Source organism: Gavia stellata, chromosome 16 (assembly GCF_030936135.1).
Source record: "Gavia stellata isolate bGavSte3 chromosome 16, bGavSte3.hap2, whole genome shotgun sequence".
Classification (NCBI taxonomy): domain Eukaryota; kingdom Metazoa; phylum Chordata; class Aves; order Gaviiformes; family Gaviidae; genus Gavia; species Gavia stellata.
In genome coordinates, this window is record NC_082609.1 from 744,158 (window position 1) to 771,829 (window position 27,672).

The following is a 27,672-nucleotide window of genomic DNA, read 5'->3' on the forward strand; positions in this document are numbered from 1 at the left end:
ACTAACTCATCAAAATGTGCTGTTGTGTCACCTACAGGTCTCTGCCAAAGCTCCTGGGCTGAATTAAACAGTCATGGGAGAAGCTGCTGTCGTCTCTGTTGACATCCCAGGTTAAAAGAAGCGGATGAAGGCTGATGTTGTGCTGTTCGCTCATCCGGACCGTGTGCCCCCTCCGAGGGGAACGCTACTGGCCCCCTCCGCTCCCTGACTATCCCCTGCTGCGGCACCCAGCTGTTGGAGGAGATGCGATTCCCACGTGGTGCATGCAGCTGATTTGGTACATGAAGAAATAAAGAGTGAGAGCTGCCCGGTGTCATCCTGCCTGGGCAAGGAATCCCTGGCCCTTGTTAGTACTGCAGGAATCCCTTGCAGTGATTTCTCTGCGGGAACGAGAAGACCTCAAATCCTATGTGTTACCTGCTCCCCCCCTCTGTATGTTTTTGTTTCATATAAGAAAAAACAGACCTGAAGAGGGGAGCGACGTAGTTGCTGGGGAAGATCCCCACTCTCCCTGTGACGAGGGACATGCCCCGCAGCCAGCCGTCATGCTCTTTCCCAAAGACGCGGACCCCTTCTCCCTTCTGCAGCTCCAGCTCGTCCGGTCCGTGAGCCACATAGGAATGGAGGGCCACGCACCTGCGGAGAAAGGGGTGAGGCGGAGGGAAGGCAGTAACTGCCCCCGTGCAGGATGGCTGGAGCACATCCTGAAGCTCCTGGCTTTAACTGTGCTGAAGAACTGATGCTGCTGGCTTTGGGTGAGCGGTGGCTGTTTGCCTGAAGCCTCTTCAACCAGCACTCGCATCAAATATTTGGGTGCTGCCGTTATTCTCGCGGGGAAGACACTGCCTGTAACTTCAGGTCAAAGAGGATATGAATAAAAGAAGAGCCAACAGGAATGGAGAACAAAGAAGATCTCATCAATGGTTTCTGTCCCAGAAGTGCCAGCCAAGCCAGCCGAGGGTGACAAGTGTTAGGGAGGAGAAAGCTGCTGTTGTCCACCTCACACGGTGAGCGCTTCGTTGAAATAACTGATTAAGGGCTAATGTGTACCTGTCCTAAGGCAAAGCAGCATGAAAGAGCACAGGTAGGATGCTCTGTCCGAGTGATAGCATCAACAATACATTCTGCCTTTGAAGTACCGGTGAGCCAGAGGCCTTGCATCTGCTTGCCTTGAGCATCATCTGGAGGTGTTCAGAGGCATGGGGAGGAGCACCGCTCATGCAGCAACACGCGTGTTAACCCTATCTTCCTCCCTTTCCTCGTTATCCTGCGACCAGAACCCTGCGGAGACTAACACTGGGACTTCAGTCGCTGCCGCTGGGGCCTTTGAGAATAAAGTGAGCAAGGGAGGAGGTACATGGGTCTGCTCTGGGCTAGCAAGGAAACTGGACTAGAAATTCACCTCTCCATTGTGACTCTGGGACTACGACTAGGTGATGAAGCTTTGTTCTCCACAGTGAACCATGTGTGACCACACAGCAAAACAGGAGCAAAAGAAAATGGCATATTTTCCAAAACTTTCCCCTATTTGTTCTTTAAAGAACTTTAATTTGTCTCCAGTGTAAGACATTTTATTTAATTGCATTGTTGGGTTTTTTTAAGGGGAATGTGATCTGCTCCCAAATATTAATGAGTTACAGACCAATACAGATATTATTTAAAAAATAGAAACAATAGACTAGTTGTCTAGATAGTCAAGGACTATCCTGTAACTTTTAAAAAGGTTTCTCTCTCCCTGTTTTTGAGAACAATCACTTGAAAGTTTGACTTGAAATGCCTGTCTTTATAAAGTGATTTCTCCTTCTGTTACGTGCACAAAACAGGCGAGACTCAGTGTAAGGGTGTTCTAGTTCTGCAGTGGTTTATCACTTTATACAGGATTCATCTCGAAGGGCCGGACATGCAGGTACTGGTTTGATATTGTAGGGTTGAAAAAGGAGCTGTGCAAAATAGGCAGCTGATTGAACACTTTAATACAATCCTCATTCTGCAAATTATTTTAAGGTTTTAGGAGTTTCCTTGTGCTTAGGATTAAGTGTGTGCAATAGTCCTGGATGACCTATGAGAATGCATGAGGGTAGTACAGATTTATAGATACTGCTCAGGTGCGCTCATGTTTCCACAGGTCTGGCTCGATACCGTGGAGGTGCTAATTACCATGTAGACAGCTTGTTGCTATTTTTTTGTTATTGGGTAGCTTGCTACAGTGCCAGGCTGATGAACCTTATCTAGAGGAAAACAAATCATCGCAATATATTATCTGCAAATTTTAACTCTGGGAAAGTTTTAAAAGATTGAATCATTCAAAACAGTGACCTTCACTGTTTTAAAATAAATACCTAGAGACACTTACAGGTTAATTAGTTTCTTTATATTTAAAAAAATTAAAATGTACTGTTGACAAATAGAACTGTGTATCTATAAATACTGAAGTAAGGTAGTAAGGATGGTTCACCTGCTGGGAACATAATAATTCAACTGTGATACTAAGTCTCTGTGACCCTCTGCTTAGGCCAGCCGAGTACATTCATTCCTACATGGATCTGCGTTTGGATCTGAGCACACGGGAGCTGTGCTCTGGTCTGCCTTTACCTCCCGGCTCGCAAGAACCGTTGGCTGGAGAAGCTTCAGGTGAAGGTACAGAAAAGTACGCGCCCCCCCCCCCCCACCCCCCCCCGCCCCGCAACGTATTTCAGTTTCCTTACGTACATATAAGCTGATACGTGGTGCTGCAGATGGGGAAGAGTGACAATGGCTGCCGAGTGCCCCAATGATCCTGGCGCAGGATAGTAAGATGCACTGACCTACAGGGAGAAAGAAAGCAAAGAAAACAATACATTAATCTGAATATAGGCTTATTTTAGCCACTGGAAGAACAGATAAAAACATTTGACAGGCTTCACCCACCCTTCAAAAAAAACCCCAGAGACGTTTCAGGAGAAAGAAGAGTTTGCAGTGTTTGACAAAAAAAAGACCCGGCAGTAAGAGGAAGACCCATGGTCCTTCCACTTCAACACCAAGACACTTTCCAGGGTATGGCTTGGTTGGACTGTTGGTGCTTATCCTGTCCTGTAAATAAGGAATGTCTTGGGATGGGTCACCTGGTGTGTGAGGAGGCTCTCAGAACAACGGTGAAACAAGATAAACTTAACCTAACAGCCATGACTTCCAAGAGTGAAGTTTGAGCCCTGAACCTGTAATTGTTGCTAATCTCCTATACATGAGATCCACTCGAGTGGAGAAACACTCCTTTGCCTCTCTCCTTGGCGCTCAGTGTTTTCTCACCCCTTTTCGCTGGGCTCTGAACAAGGTGAGTACCTTTGAGTCATTCACTGTCTCTGGTGCCTGCTTCAGGAAGGAAAAGGAGTTTGGGAAAACAGCATTTCAAGCCCAGACTTTGCTAGCCAGGAGGAGACCGTCGCGTCTGCCAGGTGAGGACTGGCGTAATCATTGCTATTTCACTTGTTATTTATTTAGGTCCAGCTGGGAGTATTGGTATTGTCTAAACCCTAAATAATACAGGCCTTGCCCCAGTGATCTTTTAATAACTATTATTAAAGCTATTTACCACATCTGTGGCGTCCCGAGGAGCTCCACAGACCCGTGCGTACACGCAGTGCAGACCGTGCTGGGTAAGGGGAGTAGCCATCTGCCACACCGCGGGCAGCGCAAGAGCACAGGCAGAGACGCCTTGCTCGGGTTTGCGTTTGGTTTGGGGTGGCCCTTTCCCCACCGTCATTTTGCATCTATGGAGAGGTACCAGCTACCATAATGCCCCCTCTGTCCTCTCGTAGGGGTCTTTCATGTTCCGGGGAGGAACCTCAGCCCCTTTTCTGCTGTCAAGGTAATCGCGTGCCCTGAATGCGCCGTGCCAGACCTGCTGCTGCAGTAGGCGAGCACCAGTCCCTACTGCCGCCCAACTGAGGGTAAGAAGATGACTCCTTGGACCTCCCTGTCATCCCGGTGAGGACGCAGGCAGCGTGCTGGGCTGTTCCTGTTCCCCTGTCCCTCCGTGTGTCACAGGTCGAGTGACATCCACCCTTTTAGGGGGTTTCTGAGGCGAGTGTCCTCTGCCCCGGGGTCCTGGCCTGAGTGTCTGGCTGTTACCCCTCGACCCCAGAACCTGCCTGCGGGGTGTTTCTGTTCTTCTGAGTTTGGTTTCGGTTACGTGTCCTTTGTGCTTGCTGCGTTCCGGTGTGGTGCCACCACAGGCAGCTGTCCCCCCCTCGCATGGCACTGATCTCTGCAGAGGCTTCACCTCCACGAGGGGACTGTGAGGAGATGGGGCTTTTGCTCAAAGGGTGAGGGCCATCCAGTAGAAAGAATAGAAGAAATTTCTACAAATGCCAGCTTCTCAAGTAAGAGCAGTCCTGCTTGTGTGCCTTGCAGATGGAGAAGTAAATAGGATGACCTCTCTGAGGCTGATAAACTCTGCACCTCCATCTCCAGCGTACTCTGCAGGCTGGAGGGAGCTTCCAGATTCCACGAACAAGACAAGCTTGCCAGCGCAAAGTGGGTTAGCATTTCATAGCTGGCTGATTGAATGAGTGGTAAAAAATCGGTACTAGAGCTATTAGATATGGGAAATGTTAATCCTTTTCCAAAAACATCTGAAGAACATGCAGATAAAACCCCCTATTGGCCAACTATACAAAGTACTTCCACTGAGAAATGCTACTGAAGAGCTTGGTGGAGGTGTACGTCCAAGTGCCTCCTCTGCTCTTCTCCCCTCTGTGGGGGCCACGTCTCCTGGACCAGGCATTGGCGTCTTCCCCCTTGGTCAGGAGACTAGCCATGTGGGAGGGTTATCTGATTGGGGAATTCCTGCCATACCAGAAAAGGAAGGCGCTGGGCTAGATCCTGCTGGGAGCTGCATGACAGCATGCTCTAAAGGAAATATTTTCCTTGCTGGTTGCAAACTTACGTAGCAGTCAGGGTGCAAGGTCTTTCAATGAAAACTGAGAATTTTCTAGGGAAGGTTGACTCTTCCCTTTCACGTGAAAGCCTGGCTATCTTTTAAATGGCAAAAGCAAAACAATTTAAGCTGAACCTTTTTGACCAGTCCTTGCTGGTCGCCTTGTTTACATACCCAGCAGTAAGGCAGAGGATTAGCTGGAAGAAGGACAACAACATCTCTCTCCTCCAGAGGTGGTCCCTCCCCGCAGGGGGGCTGGAGCCATGGCAATAATACCCTGTACTTCTGTATCGCCTTGCTCTGGAGGCCCTCCGAGGGCTTTGCAAGTGTTAGGAGATTAGCGAGGTCTCTCCGGCCCCGCGGAGGCAGGGAGGGTTTGTTATCTCAGCTTCACACGCGGGAGGGCCGAGGTCTGTCGCAGGGATGGAGGGAGCAGTGCTGCCACACTCGGCACCGCACGGCTCTGGGGGCTGGGGTGGTGTTCTCGGGAATACCCATCTGCCGCCTCTCACCAGCAATGTTTGTCTCTGAAAATGCTGAGAACACGCGGTGCCGCTGAGCCCAGCCCAGGAAGGTCCCAGTTACAGAACCGCTGGTCTGTGCCAACTGCGCACGCTCCTCCTCATCCGTTTGGTTCCTGCCCGTGAACTTTGCTTTTCTGCTTGTCACTGTGCGGGCAGCACAGCAAACCTCGGGGCCGGGAGGTGATGAGGGAGAGCGCTCAGCAGTGTACTGGCCTGTCCGCACAGGCTGGGCCCGCGGGTTTGGAGGAAAGGATGGCAGCGTTCAATCTGGCATCCTCAGGATGCTCTCTTCTGCCGATCTGTCCCTTCTAAAGCACAAAAACGCATCCCGGGGAGAACTGCTGTGAGCAAGCAGTTCATCCCCATTTGAAACTCAGCGCTGCGCGCACTGAAAGGCGTCAGCTGTGTTGCACCGTTGCAGGAGAGCGGCTGCTGTCCGGAGGTGAAAACGCAGTTCCCAGGAAGGCAGGGTGGCTGCAGCGCTGTCCCTGGGGAAGCTCAGGCCAGCGGAAAGTCACCGGGCTGGGATGTGGCTGGCAGTCATGCTCGCCAGCAAAGACCACAGGATCTTTAATGATGCAAGTTGTCAGGGCTTTAATCTCTTATTCATTTCAAATCTAATTTCTAGTGGTCATGTCTGTAAGACGGTGCTGGGGCATTGGCTTAGCAAGGACCTAGGGAAAAAGAAAAGTGACTCACCAGCTCTGTTGCTTTCCAGTAGATTAAGTTAATTAAAAATCCCCAGCAACTACAGCTTCTGTCTCTGGACCTGGAGTGGCAGGTCAGCTTCAAACCACCTTTGCATTCCTCGTTTTCTAGTCCAGGTAGGGTCAGACAGGCTCTCGTATAAATAAATTTGATTGGAAATTATAATTATGTTTTAATAATTTTCATAATCAAAACCTTTGAATTTGGGGTATCTGGAGTTTCTTTTTCCTGCATTGGAGGAAAATGACAACCTTTTGCTGGTTTTCCTGATGGAACTGTGTTGAAATGTCCACTTCTAGATGGAAAGCTTAGTGTTTTTCATCTCTCTCTGTTCCCCCTCTGCATGGAAGCAGCAATCCTTTCAGAGCCTGCATCAAAGCTGGTTTTGTATTTTCAACAGAGAGGAAAAAAGATTGAATGAAATATTTTCCAGCTACGTATAATTGATTTCAGCATCCACTTTTGCTGATCTCCCGTGAGTACCTTGCAAGCCCTTGTAAGTACAAAGAGCTTCATTTCCTGCCTCTCCCTAAATCCTTCTCTTACTCCACCTCCCTATCTAGCTTGTCGCCACCGTGGTATCTAGCTTGGCTCCTCTCTGCGGCGCCCTGCTGACACAGGCAGTTCCCTGTCGAGAGTGTTTGTGAGATGCCTTTTGGGGAGGGAGATTTTCCCCATTCCATCACGGGGCAGTTGGTGCTCTTGGTGCTACTGAGAGCTGGGTCCTGCAAGTTTCAGATCATTTATTGCATAGAAAAGCCACATAAACTAGATGGCGGATGTCAGGTTTATCAGCTCTACTGTAATGAGCGGCAAAGGGTAGCAGCAGCTCTTAGCCAGATGTTTCCTGACCCAAGTACCACCAGGCCCAGGGGAATAAGCTCAGTTGTGACTGGGAAGAGATTCCTACAGTTGCTGGTGCTTTCTGCTGGAGGCGGAGAGGGGGAGCGCAGTTCAGCAGCGCCGCGCTCCCCTCGCCCCGCAGCCGGCCCGCTTGCACAACAGGCACATGCACAGACACGGTGAGCCACAAGCCCTGCAAACTGGTTCTGGCTCCCGCTTGAGCCTGGCTTGGCACCACGCAGGGGAAGGAAGAGCAGGAGGAGGGCTGGCAGCAGTGCCGGCTGCTGCCGGTTATTCCCTTTTATGGGCCGAAATGAGCCTGACCTGATCCTTGTTGGTGAAATGCCAGGCAGGCAGGCACATCGTGTTTTGGAAAGCCCTACAACCACCCAGCGCAGCCTCTTCAGCTTCGCTTCTTAAGCCGTGCCTTGTTGCTGCGTGTAGCCACAGCGCAGCCCCTCCTGCCCCCTCTCCCCCTGCTCAGTGCCAGCATTGCCGGAGACGTGACTCCGCCGGGGGCCGTGTCACGCACAGGGCGCTTCAGGGGGATACTAATGCTCCTCTTCCTCTCCCTCAAATGTATGTAGTCTCATAGCTTGGGGCAAGCGTCATGTAACTACAAGCTACTGGAAAGTTCCCACTGTTTTTGACCCCCACGCCAAGGATAGCAATGAACACATCCATTCAAAATGCATGGATTTTTTTTTTTTTTCTAAATTACTGGATCCAAATGTATATTCATGTCTGTCTGGAAGCCTGTCCTTACAGAGGAGATGGATTTAAAGGCTCAGGTAGTATGTTACTTGGTTTCCAGTTTGATAGCTAAGGTTGCTCTGCTGCCCCATCCTCAAGTGACGGCTGATGCTAGGACCCCCCTCCTGTGACCCTAACCCTCGCTAGAGTCAAACCCAGTTGCAGCATGGCTCCTTTCCTTCCAGCTGGTCTCACAGGGCCTTACGTCCTTATCTCAGGGAGGGAATGAAACTGGGTCATTGAAAGGACAAAAGCACCTCCAAGCTTTTGGAGCGAGTGAGTGAGCGCCTGCCCAGCATGCAGAGGCGAGCGAAGGGCTGGGGTGCTGCTGATGGGGCAGTTCCTTTCACGGAGGGAGAAAAGCTACCGTGTTTGGGTGTGGAGCCCGGGGGCCGTGGCTGCTCTCAGGCTTCTCTGGGCTCCACATGGAGCCCCAGATAGGGAGGCGGACTTTCCCTGGCTCCCAGGAAGGGCGGACGCTGCGGCGCGCGTTCCTCCTGCCTGTGATTCACCCACTCACCCTGTGCAGCCACCACAGCTTTGCCCGCTGCTCACCACCTTAGGCAGATGCCTGCCCCCTTCCCGTGCCATCCCTCTGCTCAGCGGAGGAGGGCATCAGCGCTGGTGGCCAGGGGCTGGGCAAGGGGGCACTTTCTGCCCCTCTCCCCTTTGCCCAGCCTACCCCATATACCTTCACTCCTGCCTGCCAGCTAAGGTTATCGAACCCTGGGCTTGGTCTCCTGGGACAATTCCCACTTAACCAGTTAAATTCTTGCCCACTTCATTCTCAAAAATTGTTTGGTCTTGCCCACCAGGTCCCAGAGACGACTCCTGAGAGGCTGTGCTGTTTGGGGCTGGCTCCCGGGCGCTTTGAGAGCTGCCATCCCTGCTCCTTACGCAGCACGGCTGTGTGTGAGCACAGGCTCGGCACCTGGGTGAACCCTGATGAGGATTTCAGCCCGGAGCCGGGACGGCTGAGCTGAGCTGAGCTGTAGACTCAGCTCCATCTGCTGCACCATATTTGTGACCACCCACAAAGATCCAGGCTACTCAACCCCTGCAGACTTACTAGGGAGCATGAAAACGCATGGAAGCAATTAAAGATGTGATTCAACCCACTCTTTTCTTTACTATATTGCTAATAACAGAAGACCCCAGCTTGATACTTGTACTCCGGGGCTGAGTTTTCACGGCTGGCAGTAGGGACGCAACTGTTCATTACTTCCAAACTTCTGTTTTCTCTGGAGTAGTTTAAACGCAAGAAACACAGATCTTCCCCTTCCAGGTAATGTTGTGTATATAAAATTAATTGCCATGGAACAACTACACTTTCAGACATGTGCTCCTGTTTTTCCAAAGTCTCAGCACTTAGTATCAAAGCTGAACTTCCACCAGAAGCTGCTGAGCAGAGTAGACCAACCCTTGGGATCAGCATCAGGTCTCACCTCTCCTATTACTCCTCAATCCTGCAACTTTGTTCTGATCATGAGGGCTGCCTTATCAACAAATTCACCCCTGCAGCTTTTCAGTCTGATTTATACTGGGAAGAAGGACGAGCGACCTCAGTGGGATATGGCCAACATTGTCCAGCCCAGCAGTGTGTATCTGGGCTTGCAGAAGAATCTTAACTTTGCAGGTCAGTCATCGCAACCCAAACCAGAGATGGAAAAAGGAAAAGCTGCAACCTTGTGTGGCTCCGTGAACAACACAGATCCCCCTGCAAACCTCCAGGAGCAAAACTGTTGTTTAGAAGAAAGGAAATTCCAACTCTCCTAAGGCGAAACGTTAACACATTCACTCTATTGCTTCTGCTGTTGACAATAGTTCACACTGAGACATTTTTGGTAAAATTATATTGGGTTCGTGAGACATGATACCATTTCAATTGAATTATAGTTCTATTGTAAGGCTTCATTTCCTCTCACATAAAACAGGATCTAACATCCAAGGCTCTTTGCAGGCTATTGCTAAGTACAAAATGCCTGCTGGGTTTTATTGCACAGACACTGAACTACCAGGGGCTGGCTTATTGCTTTATAAAACGTTAGAGCAACCTTGAATATGAAAGATGTCATATAAATCTAAACAAAACCTTTTTTCTCCCATTTCAGATGATCTGTGAAGATTCTGTATTGAGATCTGTAGTCAGAGTGTGAAGAAGGAATGAGACTTTTTTGCCTCCTGAAGTAAAGCACGGATATAGTCCAAAAGGTCAGCCTACGTTTATTATCTCAGCCCCACACTCAGCTTCTCTCGGCATAGTCCCAGGTTTAGATTGCAGACTGACAAGGACCCTCGGTAATTGCCCTCCCCTGGCAGAAACCATTCATCTGGACGTGGGTAGATGCGGGCAGAGGACTGATTTATGGTAGGGTAAGGACCCCGATTGCTTTTCGGAAGGGCTGACAGCCCTGCTTTGAACAAGCAGGAAGCTTCTGCATTGTTTCTGTTGATGTTATAACACTGCTGCATTGGTGTTTTGTGAGGAAGCCTGTCCTGTAGGCAGTTTGCCTTTGGAGAAAACTTTGTGGATTAGGGTACGGTAATGGAGCTCTGTACTTCTGCAATGCCTGCGTGTGCCCCAGCGGGCAGAGTAAAGGTTGTGTTTGGAGATACCCAAACATGTGATCTCCTGCGCTGAGATTTTGGGCTTAATCAAGTTTTTTGATTAAGCCCAATGCTCATCATTGAGGATAGGCATTGGGGATCCTGGGGACTCCTTGCACGCTTAAGACTTACCAGAAAAATTGAAATACCAATTAATAAAAAGAGCAGGCTTCTACTTCCCTTTTAAGTATGGGGGTTAGGTGAAAAGGCCATTAAAGCAATCGCTGGCAGTGCAGCCCTGCTCAGTACAACGCAGCTTCCTCACTGATCTCACTGGGCTTTTATTTGCTTGCTATTCAGGCCCTGATTCTGCAGGTCCTACCGTGCTGGTGTAACTTAATTCTATGAGAGGAGCTCAGTAGGGCTTATTGTCAGAGTAACGCAGGTGAGAGTGCCCAATGGCTGGTTTTAGCTTTAATTTTGCAAATGTTAAGAATTGCCTATTTTTGATCTACATTGTTGTATGGCAAACCAGATGTTGGCTTGCAGTGTGAATTCAGGCACACACACATACAGGTCTGTGAATGAGCTGTGGCTCAGTTAGCTCCCTTGGGAATTCATGTTCCATACTACTTTTTAAAATAAAAAATATTTAATTTTGCAAGTTAAGCTCTCTGTTTTCTGTTCTACACCTGGAGCTTACTGCAGTAGGTCAGAAATCAGGATGGGAATGTGCTTTATCCACATTTAGTTACTCTGATAATGTAATTCCTCTTTTTATGAATTCCCTTGGGTCCCTGAACTCTGAAGACAGACCTTTCCAATTTAAAAGGAGGGGAAAAAATCCCAGGCAGCCTGATGTGGATGACATATCTTACTGATGCTATTAGCATGGGTGCTTTGTCTTTGCCCGTTTGTGCTTCAGCTTTTTGAATTGCTGCTTGCCTATCAAGTGTTTCTATCCAGGATTTGCATTTTGGACTCACACTGCTCTGACAGCATCCACACCGCGGCTTCCTTACCTGCAGAGGGGTGCCGTAGGGAAACTCCGCTTTCTCGCTGCTCTGGGTGGCCACGGTGGGGTTGCTGGAGCTGATGAGCACGGGGGAGCTGATCTCCAGCGCCTGCCGCTCAGCGGGTGCGTGGACCATCCGGTTGAGGGTGTTCAGGGCGGTGGTGATGGAGAACTGCCGCAGGCTCTTCCGCCTGGAGTCAGGCACCTTGGGGAAAGCCGGCGAATCTGCGCCCTTTGCTTTGGGAGACGCTGTTCGCAGGGACGCACACTTAAACTGAGGGGACCAGTGGCTTTTGCTGGTCTGCAGGAGTTGCCTTGCAGTAGTGTTTGGCTGGAGGAGACAAAGGGAGACACGATGGCACATTTCAGAAGTTACGCCTGGCACAGCCCAGCGACTGCTCAGCTTTCCCTTTTTTCTCTCTTTTCCTACCCGGCAGCAGAGCTGCAGGCAGATTTCAGACGATGTTACAGGTGATCTTTAAAAACTTGTGGTTCAGTCATCTCTCTGATGTGTTTTCAGTGACGAATCTCAGATGCAAAATTACTAATGCACAGCTGACAGCAAAACGAAAATTGGTTTGAAAAACTTGTTGCTTAGACAACACGTTACTGAGGCTGAGTGCTCCCACCCAGTACTTACGGGAAGTTTTGTTTCTTGTCAAGGCCTTTGGCTTGCAGGGGTAAGGAGAGCTGGCTGACTCTCTAGTAGCATTGTAATAAATTTAACTCTAAACTAGAAGGGATGTTTGGGCACATCTCCCTTTTCCACTTCGTGCTGGCACGCTTGGGTGCGTCTCGCAGCAGGACATCAAATCCCTGCAACCGACTTTAAGGCACGAGCTCGGAGAAGCCCTCACTGATGGTGGCTTTCTGAGCAGAATTAGATCCACCCAGTTACCTCTCTGTAGGCCAAAACATTTGTGGCTTGATCCTGCTCCATTGTAAAAAGCCCAGCTTTTTAACCATTGGGTTTAACGAGGGAAGAGCCAGGCCCTGAGTTTGCATACGGGCAACGTTCAAACAGTATTTCTTGGAAACTGCTGATCACACAGTATTAATAGCAAAGGGCATGTGGTGACAATGTTTTTTACCACGATGACTGCCAGAGGAATTAATCATGATTTACTGCTGACATGAACGAATTGCAAAACTTAGAGATTCTCACCCACTCAGGTGAGGCAATGTGCCTGGCTCCTGGGGTGAACAGGGATGACTCTAACGCAGGAGAGGTACAGGTGCCTCTCAAGCATTATCATTTGAAAGCAGGGATTGTTTTCATGTTTCCCTCCTCACCACTCCTTAAAGCAAGGTTTAAACCCCATAGTGCGTCCATGTGTGCACATGTAAGATGGCAATATTGTCATTTCTGCAGGTAATTGAACTTTGGCCTAAACACGAAACATTTTTCTGCCTTCTCTAAACACTGGGGGATGTGATAAAATGGGGCACAAACCTAAGTGTCAAAGTCAAGAAAAGCCTTGCATCTCCCAAAGCAGACCTACCTTTGCCTTCTCCATAATTAATTTCTAATTCCTTGGTGGCTTTATGTGGCCCTAACTAACTTATTTCTGTTAATGCCAGACTTAAATAAGTAATTACTGAAGCTAAAATGATTTCATTAAATGAAAAGACACTTTACAAAATATATTAGAGCTTCAAATAAGATTTTTTACTAGTGTCCTTTTATAAAATAGCCACAATGAGGTGCTTGCTGTAATTATGATGATTACAAGTATTAATTTTATTTCTAGGAATTCTTGTTGGTGCCATTTACACTCTGCATCTCAAGCTAAACTGCAGGAATACAATTAATGTCTAGACCAGTGCTAACAAAATACTGTCAGGGAGCGGGCGGCTTAAAGGTCTCCGGAGCCGGAGCGCCGGGGACGCCGCCTGCGACGCGCTGAGCTGGCGCTGGCAAGGCTGGGGGTGGCTGGGAGCCACCGTGACCAGCCAGCCCCCCTGCAGCCCCAGGAAAGCAGCTGGGGAGCTCGTGGGGCAGATCCCCCAGCAAGCAGAGCTACACCAGAGCTGACTACAACAGAACACGTTAAAAATGAAATTTTGATATTTTGCCTGAATTTTGCATTTTTGCCCCCAGTTTTTTCACTTGTTGCGGAGGCCTCATTCCAGTGAGTGAGAGGAAAAGCCATCTGCTCGCTGTCTGTAGGGCTGAGAGGCAGCGGTGAGCTGTGCTGGGCCGGGAGGAGGGCTCTGCCCTGGGTGCCAGCACGTGCCTCTGCCAGGCGTGGCGTTGGGTGGGCGCAGCGGAGAACGGGCTGTACCCCCCCTCCACACACAAGCTGGGGAAGGTCCCTGCTTTGTCGCCTAACTTGCCCTCTGTTCTCATCAGCTCTGCCGAGGACAGAGATGCCGTCACCCTGAAGGGCAGGAGCACGGTGTCACCAGCCCTCTCTTGCGGGAGAGGTGGGTCGTAGGGGTGAGGATGGGCTCGCCCTGCCATTTCAGAGAGCAGCCTCGTGAAACAGCTTCGGTGGCGTGGCCCCGTCAAGTCCTCTGGGAGAGCTTCTGGTGTGGATGTATTCTGAAACGCCAGCTTGTCTGGCCTTACTCAGCACAATGCTCAAACTTGTTTTTAATTTAAAGGTGCGAGCGTGGCTGAATCGGGACCACGGACACGAGTTTGACGGCGAGGATATGAAAAGCCTTTGACTTGCTGGATGGTTTCCGTCACGTGGAAATGCCTCTGTAATTGCCATGCACACAACTAATAATGAAAACGGCATTTTAGCTATGAACCAAGTGAAAAACCCCTATGTAAGTATCAAAGTAATTGGTCTCACACTGCTGAGAAGCTCACATCACTATTTCAGGAGCTGAAATAACCTGACATTGCTGGAGTGCAGGTATTTGAAATACTCCGGAGGAAAAAAGCTAGTTTGTATTGACCGATGGCTACATGTCTTTGGAAAGACCTACATTTCTGAGCAACCCAGCAGAATTAAATCTTGTTAACTTTTAAGATGTTTTGATTTCATCTTTTTAAGGATATCTGCCACGTGTGTGTGGGGAAGTAAGAATTTTACAGAAACAAATTTATGTTTTTCTCTCTTCTGAACTAATGCATAAAGTTTGGGGCTAAAATTTTAATGACTCCAAGGTTGAAGGGGTCAGAGAAGGCTGGTTCCCACTGGCCAAAATATTTACACCCGCGCGGAGTATGTGCATAAAGTTTCCATCTGAATTGATGGAAATTTTGTTTTAATCTTGCAGTAAGTGACTCTTAGCTTTCATTTGCATGTCTGAACATCATCTGCTGGCTACTGCCTTGAAGAATAAAAAGAGATTGCTATGTGGTATTGCGCTTGAATCTCTGCACAAATTTCCAGGTGGACTTGTTGCCAAATTACCTTCACCTTCTCCTGCGGGAGGGCAAGGGCACGTGGAGGTGGGGCGAAGCCAAATGCGAAGCAGAGAGGTGAGGGGATCCCGTCCAGATGTGGGAGCCGGTGAGGGGGAGAAGCTGCTTGCGAAGCCAGCTGCAGCATGCAGCACTCCTGCAAGAGCGGGCAGCTGAGGGGGTTTGTGTTTGTTTGTTTTGTTGGGTTTTTTACAGCCAGCTCATATTTTTGAAAAAACTGGATCAATCTGCCTGCAGCAGAGCTCTGGTCTAAAGCCAGGCTGTGCTGGACAAATGCAACTCCTGTGTCATCCAGCCGAGGCTCCAGCATCCCTGTGTTGCGGTTCTCCTGCCTGCTAGGGCTCCTGGAGGAATAAATCATCTCTTTAGAGATAGCACTCTCCAGTTACCTGCCTCGGCTGGCCAGTCACCCCGTGCTATGCCCAGCTGGAGGAGGACACAGCATTGGCACCGGCACTGCAGTGACTGCTCCAACCTTTGTCATTTCGCACGGTAACAACCGACCGCTGTCACAAGGCTGGGGGACAGGAGGATGCTCTCGCCTCTTTGCAGAAGCATCTGTTTGTTTTAGATGTGTGCTAACTCCCCACGTGTGAACTTTGGTGTGGGAGCGGAGATAAGCACAGCCTCCTAACGCAAATAAACAGAATAAGTAAGCCATGAAACAAAGGCAAATAGAGTGAAAGAGAAAAAACAAACGCAGATGGCAGAAAGCCGAGGAAGGCACTTCCTGCTAATAAGTGAATCCTAATGACAATGGGAGGGTTGCTGGCTGCCCAGCCTCTCTGCATCTGCACTAGCAAGCTGAAAGCCTACTTTTTCCAGAGCTGCTGGTGATGTGTGACGCTGCTCTGAACTGATTTTTCTTTTAGCTCCTCCCCTTAGTCAGAAACCACAGCTGGCTCCTGGCTGTTTGATTTCTCTTGGCCCCTGCCAGGCACCCCACATCCAGCTCCGACTTCCTGGGCACACCTGGCCTGGACCACAGCCTCCTTCTCCTGCCTCCTCTTCCCATCCGTCAGAGCGAGGAGAGCATTGCATCTGTGCTGCCAGCTGGACGGAGAAAGAGGTGACTTCTCTGCGAGGACACTGATGCCTCCGGGCAGCTCTTTCTGCTCTGCTCTGCCATGCCTCACCTCATTTTGACACTACAGGGACAGCTGACTTTGCTGGGAGGTGCAGTTACTCAGAAGAGCGTGTCCTCTAACAGAGCAAATGCAAGCTCTCTAGCCTTTGGGGAATAAAGGGAAACACAGTAAAAGTTCAGGTGTTGCTCTGCAAATGCATGCCTCCAGTAGGCTGGGCGTGTTCAACCTGCAGAAATGATGTACCCCCAGACCTGGAAGCAATTTTCTTTACTATGTCAGTAGGTGTCTTTTAGAGATCTCCTTCGAGTGTTTTGGTCCTGAGAGCAGACTGCCACCATCAGCCACTCCTCATCAACGACAGCAGCATGGGCGAGAAGCTGCGCTGAGGGACTGCGATCACTGCCCGTGGTGGGCACTTGCATCCCTCTCTGGATGCCCCTTGTCCTGCACGTACCCATGTGTGCCCGCAGGCAGTCATGGGGGGTTAACTGCTGGCAGCAGTGTCTGAGGGGGCTTGGGAACATTACTGATTCCCAAAAGGGAGCTCTGATGGAGTTGGGGAGTAGCAGAACACCGTACAGTCTAAAGAAGAAAACAGCCCAGGCCATGTCGCCCAGCCCCTGGCTGCTGCGGGGTGGTGTTACCTTATGAAACGTCAGGCAGTCCTTGTTCTCCGTCTTATCCCTGCTCCTCAGGTCAAAGCTGTAGAGCGCTCTGCTGAGGGGCGGTGGCAGGGGCAGGTGCTTGATGACTTGCACAGAGCTGGCTGGGAAAACGCCGCTGATCCCGTTGACCTCTCCCAAATACCAGTTCTCATCCAGCTGTCGGAGCAGCACGATGATGTCCCCCTTGTTGAACCTCAGCTCCCCGGGGTTGTGCCCTCGGTAGGTGTACAGGGCCTTGGCTCGCGGGACCTGTGGGACAAGAAACAGCCCTTGCAGTTCGTCCATGACGGCGATGCTTAACATAGACAGAATTTCCCAAAAGCATTTGTAATTACTGGGAAAAATTCAGAGTTCTAAGGCTTAAGCATGCATTTATAGGGATTAACTACCCACATCCTTTCTTGATGTTTTTTTTAATGAAGACAAGCTCCAAAATGCTTATGCTAAATTTGTATCAAGATGAAAAGCAGGCTGAACTTGTTTAAGAATATTAAGAAACAATTAAAGCCTTAAACTAGTCTTCCCATGGGATCTTATTGCCTGCTATAAGGTCTCCTCTAATACAATGTCTATTTTAGTGAACCCAGGTATTCCTATTTCAGAATGTGCAGAAGTCTCAGCCGTTGTCTAGCTGACCTGGTGTCTGTCACCTGCAGTGGCGAACGGCACATGTCTAGGAGAACGCAACAAAAGCAAGGTGAGTGTAGGTTACTGCTCTCCTGTGGTTATCTCCCTGCTTTAACACTGTGTGACGGTGATTTTATTTCAGTCTTTAATCTGGATTACAGGAAGAGAGGTTTCTTAATGTTATTGTTGTTGCAGTATAATACGAGAAAGAAGAGATGTTCCAAAACCAGAAAAGATGAGGAAACTTTACCGTCTTGACTCTCATCAAAATGAAACTACAAAGTTCACTTAGAATAACTGCTTTACTGACCCTTATCTGTACTAGAAAACTCAGTTTAATACACAATGCAACAGATCATTTATATGGCTGAATAAACCCAGAGCCGTCCCTGGCCTCGGTGCTGTGAACCCACACGGTACAACTTGAGGGCAGCCCAAGGGGTGTTTTTCTTGGGAGTAGTGCAGATACGCTCACATTTTCTGTGCTCTGTGTAGCTGTTCTAGATATGCATTTGGGGGGTTCCGTACATTGGAAATCAGCAATACTGAAAGGCTCGATCTTTACATACTTGTGTTAAACACAAGATGGAGATACCTTCAGCACATTTGTTGGACTAGAGTATGGCATCCCACACAAGTGCATCCTAGAACGAATAAGCAACCTGTGTTTGTTTATGTTTATTGCCATTTGCAACATCACAGTTGTATGTGAAATGCAAGCCACTGAGTGTTAAGCTCTGTCCTTCTGTTGGCCCTTCAGCTGGAAACGAATGCTGCTCCTTTAACTTCTAGTCAGCCCTGAAGGGGTCAGGCAGTTGAACCAGATGATCATTGCAGGTCCCTTCCAACTGAAATACCTAGGCTACTTCCATTCCATTCCATTCCATTCCATTCCATTCCATTCCATTCCATTCCATGTGTTCGAATGCTGTGAGAAGGTGTGCTACCTTCACAGGGTGGGCTGCCAGCAGACCCCTCGTCCCATCATCTCTGCAGACAAGTTAAACATAAAAGTTGTAAGAACAAATATCCTCATGTGTTTGTGAAGCCTCGATCCCTTAATGATGCCATTCTAGCCCAGGCTCTTGTCCATACACAGCACTTCCATCCGGTACCAGATGAGTGGTCAGTCCAGTCTCACATCCAACTGGAAACAGCGACCAACATGTAGCGCTTGGCTCTGCTGCAACAATGCACCCCTGGGAGAGATTTCTTCTTTGCTTGAGGCAAATGGTGATTGTTTTTGGCATGAACTAAGACACCCATATATATTCTAAACTATTATCTGAACTGTTAAAGCTGCAGATATTGCTCTTTCCTTGAATCGTACCAGATTCTCGGCTTCAATATCTTGCACTGTGGTTCATTTTCTTTAATCCCTTTTGATTAACTGTTCTGCTGTTTCTGGCTGTGGGAGCTTCACTGCAATTGGTCGGAATCTGGAAATAAGGATCAGATCCACTTTCTGGTTTATGTCTGCTTTCCAAGACATGGCAGTGTCTCCTTCAAAGGATTCCTTGGGCCAAGAGGGGAATCTTTGAATTTGGGATGGGAAAGTAGTTTAAGAGTCCTGCCTGCCCCTCCTGTGCTGGTAGATGAGATAAAAACCCAACGAGTGACTCCTGGGCACCTCCAATGGAGGCAGCCACAGCTCTCTGCCTCTGCAGCGTGGGAGTCTGTGCTCTGCCGTAGGGCTGCCTGTCCTCACCCGCAGTGATGTCTCCCAGACATAATGCAGCCCTACATGTTGAGGGGAAAAAATAAATGCTGAGCTCCATTTCTAGCCTCCTACCTGGTAGCACAGCTGCATGAGATACATGCTGAGAAAAGGGGGACCCAGGATTGTCCCCAGCTCTAGAGCCTTGATCAGTTTTAAGCAGAGGTGCCAATGTCTGGGACAAGAGGCTTTTCAGCTGCTTCTGTGCCAGAAGCAGATCTAGATTGTCCTTCTCCACAGGATTTGTAATGTCATGTGTAGGAACTGCAGGAAAAACCTTTATGGCTGGCAGAGGAGCTCCATCCATGGCCGAGTGCTTCAAACCCAGCACCTCTTCAGCTGTGGTCTGCCAGCCAAGACGTATGGGCTACCACAGGGAGCCGGGTCCCATCCCAGGAGAGCTCAGCCGTGCAGGTGTGAAGGGAAGCGTGCTGGTGGGGCAATGGGATTTAGGGCTCCTGGCTCTGCATCTCCCATGAGCAAAATGTGGATTTTTGTCTGCTGACTGCCAAGGGCTGTGGCCTTGTGAATAGGACCCTGCATTGCAGTTTTTCCAAGCCATAGTTGCCAAACCCCTGCCGACCTTGCGGGAGATGGCACTTTTGTACCAGTGACCCGTTCAGGCTTTTCTTGCCTTTTTCTGTGGAAGGAGATAAACCCATTTCCCCAAATCCACCCGTGTCAGTGCCCAGGGCTCAGGCAGGATTTCTGCAGAGTTCACGCCCCGTCAGCCACTTTTGGCAGGTCAAGATGGTGGAAGAGAGAAACTCGACGTTAGTTTCCTGAAGTGTGGAAGACATCAAATTTTGCATGGAAATGATTTGGCTTTTGGGAAGACAATATCTTCCAGCACTCCAAAACACTGATGCTTGGTAGGAAGAAGGAACCAAGAAGAGAAAAATTTTATGTACTGTGTTTACTTTGGAGCATTTGAAACAGGAAACAATTAGTTTAATGTTTAGTTCTAATTAACTCATTTTGTCTGTTAATTTGTGCTAATAGTAAACATGCATTTGGCTTAGTGACACTGAAAGTCCATTGCTGGAAAAAAAGCAAATGATGAAAGTGAGACTCAGGCCAGCTTTGCTCTCCCTCAGTCCCCCAAGCTCATACGGGAAATAGGGTCCGTGTCAGCGCCAGGACCACAGGAACTCCCACTGCAAATGCACGCCTGGTCGTACACACTTTCTCATGCAGAAAAAGGGACTGTGGGAATAGAAGATTACAGGAGCGCCAGTTCTCCTTCAGAAAGACTCAGTGACAGACTCTCTGGTGTTAAACAAGGACGAGGAGCACAGAAAGAGACCTTTGATTGCCTCAGGAGCGACCGGAAAACAAAAAGGACTCATGCAAACTGCGAAAACAGGGCTTGTAAAGGAGGAACACAAACGTACAGGGATGATGAGAGGATGGCTGCACGGCAAAATAAAGCAAAACATAAAAGGCATCAAGAACGAGTTATGGAAATATATTAAAAATAAGAGAAACTGTGAAATGAAATGCACGCCTATTACTAAGTAGGAAAAGTGAACAAGCAATGGGGTGCTGAGAGCCTGGAATATTCTTTCTTCAGCAAGAGAAAGGATGAGACAGGAGGGCAGGCCGGAATAAATAAGGGAAAACTAGGTAGGATAGGCATGTTTGTGACATTAGGGCTGGCTGAAACTCATCCCTCTGCGCTTGGATGGATGGGCTGTTTCTTCCTCTAACCATGGTCACCACCTCCGCTTCTTCACCTCCTCTTTAACCCTTTCCTCCCACTTCCATGCTCTTTCAATTCTCACAGCCCGTTCTGTTTTCCGGTTTCCCTCTAAGCCTGGTTTTCTTTCCCATTGCTATTTCCTGGAGCTTGCAGTGACCATTGACATAATCTCACCTCTCACTTTATAGAGCAGAGCTCTTGTACTCACCCGTTGAAATTTGTTGCAAAACTTTTGTGGATCTAAGTGAATAACAGATAATAGCAATGCTTACATGCTTCTTTAGCATCCAAAAAATATTCAGAATTTTGGTCTTTTTGGGCTTGCTAGTAATTTTGAACACTCACAAAGTAACATTGGTGTATTCCTTCACGGATGTTTTGTCAAGGAATTATTATAATGTTGGTGGTCCTTTGATCTGTACCACTTAATTCCTCGCTAAAGCTCCCTGTACTCCAGGGAAGTGCTCTGCAGCTCCCTGTACTCGGGAGAGCGGGAAAAGGGGAAGCTGGGAGCCTCCCGCCTGGGTGCAGGCTCGAGGTCAGCACGGAGCACAGGACCCCCACGCCTCCCGCCTGCCCCGGGAAGGGAGGAGGGCAAGGAGAGCGGTCCTTGTTTTCCACAAGCCTCAATTAAAACCACCTCACAATTAAGTGCTTCAAAGGGATGGGTGGTGTTACGAAGAGACCTTGGACTGGATGCGCGATTCTGGTTGTATAACAAGGGAAAACTGTAATCACACTGGACTGTTTCATCACTTGATGACTGAAGTTTTCAAAATCATATGTTCTTTCTAACTGCCAAAATATTTTTTCTAGTATTTTAATACTGGGATAACAGCACAAATCAATTTAATTTAAACCAAGAGGAGAAGGATTAAAAAAAAGCCATAGCAATACAAAGCATTTTGGTTTGGAACCAAATTAAATTAACTTGAAATTAAGTTTCTCAAAATCTTCACTTCATAAAAAACATAATTCAAATAATTTCTTAAGGCCTAAGTCAGTTTTTTCTGAAGTCTGTCTTTGTTGCTTTTTTAAAAAATTTTGTTTTTCTGTTCAGATGCTGAGCCAAAAATATCCTATTGATTTCCCAACTTTATTTAGGACATAAACCAAGCCTTTATCTACCCACACGGAGCAACCAATGTGGTTTTTACTGTACAGGGCACTTTCCTGCTTCGCAGGCCTTTCACAAAATAAATCTTCAAGCTGAAGTTTTCAGAGAGACATAGATCAGAGTCGCTGTTTGTTAGCGTGTTCATAAGATGTAGGAAAGACAAAGAAGAGCAACTAAAGCAGCCTGCAGCAAACCACCCCGCTGAGGCTGGGGGAAGCCGGCAGAAACCCTCTACGGGCAGCTGATCTCATTGCCTATCGCTCCTCCTGGTGCTAAAACCCAGGCAGCTGCGGGCGTATCTCAAATCTGATTTCTTTCTCAGGCTTTGGCTGGTTTCTGTCCACTCTTGGATGTACAAGATCCTCTGCAAGGCATCTGTTTCACTTTATTTAAAGTAGGTTAATTGCAATGGCAGAAACTGGGGTGCTAATTAAACCCGGCGATAAAGACAAGGTGTGCCTGGAGGTAGCTTGCTCCGGGCTGAGGGCAGAGGGAGAGGCTTTCCCAGGCGAGGACGCGGTCCTGGGCGTGGGGTGAGGAGGGACCTGGTTTGTTTTGATGGATTTTTCTCCTGTTAGCATGTCCAGTTGCTTTTTGTTAATCCAAAGCAGCGTTTTATTTTAGTGGGGTGGTAGCGGCAGCAAAACGTTCAGCCAAATATTGGCACGCTCCCTAGCTGCAGGGCTCAGCGTCTGTCTTTAAATTCAGTTGGGAAAACACTAGGAGAAGATCTGTGAAAAACTCAGCTAAAGGTTGTTGAAAATTTGTGTAGAATATTTGCTGCCCGGTAGCAGAGGCAGCAACTACAAAGAAACAACGTCACTGGTGAACAGAAAAGGCTTTTTCCCGTGATGCCATGTAATAATGTAGCTACAGTAGTAATGCTAAATTAAATAAATGAAAGAGAGAGAGGAGAGTCTTTCATGTTCTCCTATGTGAAAGCCTCTGAATTTAGTGGGAAGCTGAGTAGAAGAAGGGAATACTGTTGGGCATTGAATTGCCTGCTGGCACTTTTCAGGCTATCAAGCTGACAGAGACCAATGGGATGTTTTGCCAAGACCTTTGGGCTAAGGGCAGTCAGAGCGCATGAGCCCAAACCCGTGTGGGTTTTGGTGCTGAGGAAATGCTTTTTTTCTGCCTGCGGTGCCTTTGACTGCTGCAGAGCACGCTGCCTCTCCCAGAGGAGCCTTTCCCTCTCTGTTTTCTGGGTGGTTGTAATTTTTTTCAACGCTGCCTCATTTTTTCTGAGTTTTCCCCTCCCTGTTTTCTTCTCCGTCATGCCTGAGTGAGACACGACCCTGCTATCACTGTGCCCCCCAGGAGGTATTTCAGGCTCTCCGAGGGGCTAGAGACCCAGGGTGCCCTCCGCTTGCCGCAGGGCTGGCGTGTGCCCTGCGGAGCTGCTGGCAGAGCTGTTGGGAGAGCCCAGGTGAGAAAACGCAGTGGGTAGGCTGCGGGGTGTGGAACCAGAAACTCCTCTCGCATCAGTGCAGTATCTCTAGGCGAGATTCTTTTCTCTCCTTGGCCACTCTGCCAGCAGGGATGGTCGTGGCAGATGCACCTCAACGCCTTGTTCCCGTTCTCAGTGGATATGCGGCCGATAGGGGAGAAAAGATTTTTTATTTAAAACTATTTTTGGCATTTGGCATCAGCTGTGCTAGGGCAGCCATCCAATACATCTGAGTCTCCCTCCGTACAAAACAAAGAAGCAAATTAAAAATATGTACGTGTGTGTGAGGAAGCAATTCAAAGTATCTCTTCATAGCTGGGAGAAATGTGCACTATAATTATCTTAAATGAGCTAGTTATAACTTCCTTGTTATTGGCAGTGGATTAATGTAAGACCACACAATCATAGCATTGGTATTTTAAAAAAAAAGGCAAGAAAAAGTGTGTGAGGACAGCTGGGGTGGGGGGTCACCAAGGAGAGACATTAAAAATTGTCAAGAAAGGAGGAAAGTCAAACCAGGGAGCAGAGCAGAGAGACTTCTGATGGGGGCTGTGAACACCCGTAAACCTTGTCCCAGGCAACTCCACTTAAAAGCACCCTGAGGAGCAGCACGGCCCCGCAGTGACACGGTCTCTGCACCAAACCGCTGCCTGCGATACCCTGGGGTGAGCATGAGGACGAGGCCATAAACGTCCTTGCACTTGGGACTCATTTACTCCTTCATCCATTTCCAAGCAAGGCTCACCACAAATGACTTCAGCGAGACACAGCTAACGACGTCACATGGGATCTTCCTGTTTCCCAGATGCTTGGACTTCACCAATGTCCACGACTGCATAGATGAACACATGGGATGAGTGACAAATTAATCCTTTGAATAGCTTATTGCTGCTTGTGTCCAGGGGTGCTTCCTTCTGATTTACTGCATGCCAAAGGGAGGACAGCAGGAGCCTTTTTGGCTGGAGCGAGCCCCAGGAGTGCTGCCTGCTGTGGACATCCCTGTCCCTGCACCGCTGCCCGACAGCAGCATTGGACCTGGCCCCCCTAAACCTCAGCAGGCACCCTGCTGACTCCAACAGCGGGGGCAGACCCGTGGGGCTGAGGAGGCTGCTGGCAGATGGATCAGGAATGGCCTCAGACGGGTTTGGACCTGCACCTGGGTGGTTTCCCAGCTCTGATTTTCATAACTCCGCACAGGGAATACCCTGGAGTTGCTCTTTGCTGTGCTTCATCCCTCGAAGGCAGACAACCACCCCAAGCATGCGGTCTCCTCCTGCACCGGCTGAATGTCTTTGCAGTAAATACCAAGGGCCTGATCCTGATCTGGGTTTCATGGGTGTCGCCCCACGTGCAGGGAGGCAGTCACTCCCCAGGACCTTGTGGAGGAGAACCGGCTTAGGCACGGGATGTCTGGGGAGCCCCGGCCCCCTAAGCTGCAGTGGTGCCCGGCACTGCCAGGGCTGTCCCGCCCTGGAAGAAGCCAGCTGACCAGAAACAGACCCAGCAGACTGCAAATGAGCTGTGACAAGCCAGGCCAGCCCCCGTTGTGTCACCTGGAAAGTCTGAGGGGACAGAGATGGTGCCAAGGGGAGACATGGTCATCCTTGGTGCATGGTCTGCATGGCTCACATGGCTCTCATGCTCCGCACGAGCTCTGCCTTCCCCTCCCACCCCCGGCACTGCATTATTTGTGCAGAAGAGCTAAATATCCGTGCTGTGCAGAGGCAGCGATATTCCTGTAGATACACGATTTCTGTAACGCATAACAGTCTCCTTGAGAGGAACAATTTATTTCTAGGATAGTGCCAGGAAGAAGAGAAATCCAGTCCTGGATGCCTTCCAGATTGATTTTTCTCCCACAAGGTACTGTGGGTTCAGTTTGCAAGTGTTTTTTGATTATTTTTTATTTTGGAGCTATTTGGAGCAGGACTGGCATTGGTCGGAGGGGACTGGCACACGGGTGTGCTGCACGGGGTGGCATCACGGGTGCCAGAGCCAGGATTCGCCAGGACTTGCTCTTCAGGGAAACATGTCAAATTGGATCCTGCAGGCCTCTAACTCCATTGCACCGGCTCTATGCCTGGGTAGCAGGAGTCCAAGTACAGTCTAAATATTAAACTATACTGAGGTGCTCGAAAGAACCTCCCACCCAGAAAGCTGCCACTGCAGAGCAAAGACGGGTCAATACCAAAGGATGGAGGAAGTTCTTCCTACCAACCATATCTCCTTTTCTTTAAAGAGCTGCACGGTGTGCAGAGGTGGTATGCAATAGATGAGGGCACATTTCATTGCCCAAGATCCACACGTGAGCACTAGAGGAGTACCAGGGTGGCTGAAGAAATGTTAGAGTATCTTTGCTCTTGACTGTGGCCCAGGCTGACCTGTCCATCTCTGTACAGAGATGCCTGTATCTTCAGTGCAGGGACCCCACAGCGCAGGGACAGGCTGTTCCACAGCACATGTGGAAATATCCAGACTATCCGATGTCTGTAGGAAATGGAAAGCTTGTGTCCCAACCCCACCGTGCAGGCGGGGAGGGTGGTGAGGGTGAGATGGCCAGCGGTCCCTGCTCTCAGCGATGGTATGTGTTACCAGAGGCTGCAGCTGTGCCGGGCGCTGCACAAACACAGCAGCGATTCCTGCCCTGGAGAGCGGGCGATCTAAAGAGCCCGCACGGATGAAAGTCACAGGGTGATGGTGGAAATACCATCCCTGCTTTACCTGTGGGGATAGTACCGGGGGGGAGTGTGAATGACTTGCCCAGAGGCAGACAGTGACTCCAGGACAGATCTGAGAGCACAACCCAGGCCACGCTCCTGGTGAGCAGTGATTTACACACTGTGAATGGAGAGCTGGTTATTATCTACATACTGATGCCAAAGGACATGCTGGCTTCTTATAAAGAGAGATAATGAATAACAACTGCTGTCCATTTTGATTACTAACTTTCTGCAAGCCGCCTTCAGCATCCTGCCACTGACTGCCCGCATTTCGGTGGGATGAATGAGGCCCACATCGTCTCCTTTTTGTGCTCAGCTAGCGCAGTTTCAGGGCTCTTTAGGATCCAGCTGGATGAAAAGAGCTATTTGAATGTAAATTAATTGCCATTACAATTCTGTTTTTCTGCTTTTCGGCAGAGGAGATAACTTCAGCCTTGTCACAGAGAACAAAACCATCAAAAGTGAACTTGTCATTTCAATCTCTTCATGTAATTATATTCTGAGGATTCAGACAGTTGGGTGGTTTCTGCATTATTTCTCCCCTGAGGAGAATTGCTCCCATCTTCCAAGCACAAGCAGACTGTGTGCACCAGGGAGAACAAAGTCAGTCCCCTCCCGCTCACGTCAGAGCTCACCAGGTTTGCCATATTCCCTCTTGGGTTCGCTGGGACGCGAGGCCAGCACTGGTCATGGCTAAAGCTGGCGGCCGCCCTGCACCGTGAGCCAACAGGCCTTCACGGGGGAAGCTGGAGATGTAAATTGTAGGGATTTAGCTGGGTATGGAAAATACCGGCTTAAGAACAGGTGTAAGTGGGTGTGATTTACAGACTGAAGGGATGAAAAGCAACTGAAGGAGCCTGCAGAAGCAGGTATTAGAGCCTGTCGCTGGGACTGCTGTGGCTGGTGTACGTGCTGCTACGTCTGCACATCGCGGCTGCTGGCGGGGCGATGGCAGCGGTGAACGGGAGCACGTGCACCACCTGCTAGCTAACACCCCTTTGATATGCCACTGCATCGAGGCTTATGTCACTTCTGAACTTTGCCTATTGTAATTCTGGCTTTGTACTGCAGAGGTGAAATGGAAAATGGGGAAAATGATTAAAGAAAATACAGAGCAGCTTCTATCACGGAGAGGCTGAGCAAATGCTGCACCAGCGATGGCTGAGGCATCGCCGCAGGCGCCCAGCCCTGAGGGCAGCGCCCAGCTGCGTGTCAATAACGTACCCCCACGGCTCTGGAGGAGGACAGTGCCGGATCAGGCTTTACTTTGCCTGTGTGAAACCACAAGAGAGATTTAGGTGGGCAGAAGGACTACCAAGGTGCACGCAAGGCAGGAGTTGGACCTGAGCGTGGCTTTGCTTCAGCTGAAAAGCTGTTCTGTGAGAGGAAAGAGGGGGGCTGGCAGTGGCTGGCACGGGGCACCGCAGGGTGATACTGGGGACTAGCGTGTTCGAGCTGCAGTGTCTGCATGAAGCCTTTTCACACCTCTTCCACTCGTGGTTGCTGCTATCAGATGTTTTTGTCTCTGCTGCCGTCAGCAATCTCGGGCAGTGGTTAAGTTGTGTGTCATGGTTTTAAGCCGCACGGAAAACAAACTGTGTCAGCCCTTGGCGTGCCCGGTCATGATGCTCTGCCTGAGCACCGCAGTTCTCAGCAGTGGCTGTTTACCGTGCAGGGAGGAAACCTGCGTCCCGCTCCCTCCTGCTGCTGCTCCCGAGCCCTCTCCCTGCTGAGTGCCCTCCCTGTGCTGGGAAAGGGAGCCGTGCTGGTGCCGCCCGTCACCCAGCGCTGCCAGGCCCAGGCAGCAGTGCCGCCGCTGCCCGCGGGCACGGGGCCGGGCCCTCTGCAAGCCAGGCCGGCGCTGGCGGCCGGGAGGGGGGCGAGGGACGTGGGCAGCGG

At 49.5% G+C, this 27,672-nt stretch overlaps 1 protein-coding gene across 1 annotated transcript in view; it reads right to left on the reverse strand.

Moving 5' to 3' along the window:
• The window catches only part of SH3RF2 (SH3 domain containing ring finger 2), a 41,081-nt gene that overhangs the window by 6,542 nt on the left and 6,867 nt on the right, over positions 1 to 27,672 (reverse strand). The window contains 6 exon segments of the mRNA XM_059825568.1: positions 466 to 636; positions 2,710 to 2,804; positions 11,313 to 11,554; positions 13,604 to 13,647; positions 13,649 to 13,686; positions 16,420 to 16,689. Coding sequence (XP_059681551.1) covers positions 466 to 636; positions 2,710 to 2,804; positions 11,313 to 11,554; positions 13,604 to 13,647; positions 13,649 to 13,686; positions 16,420 to 16,689 — 860 coding nt within the window.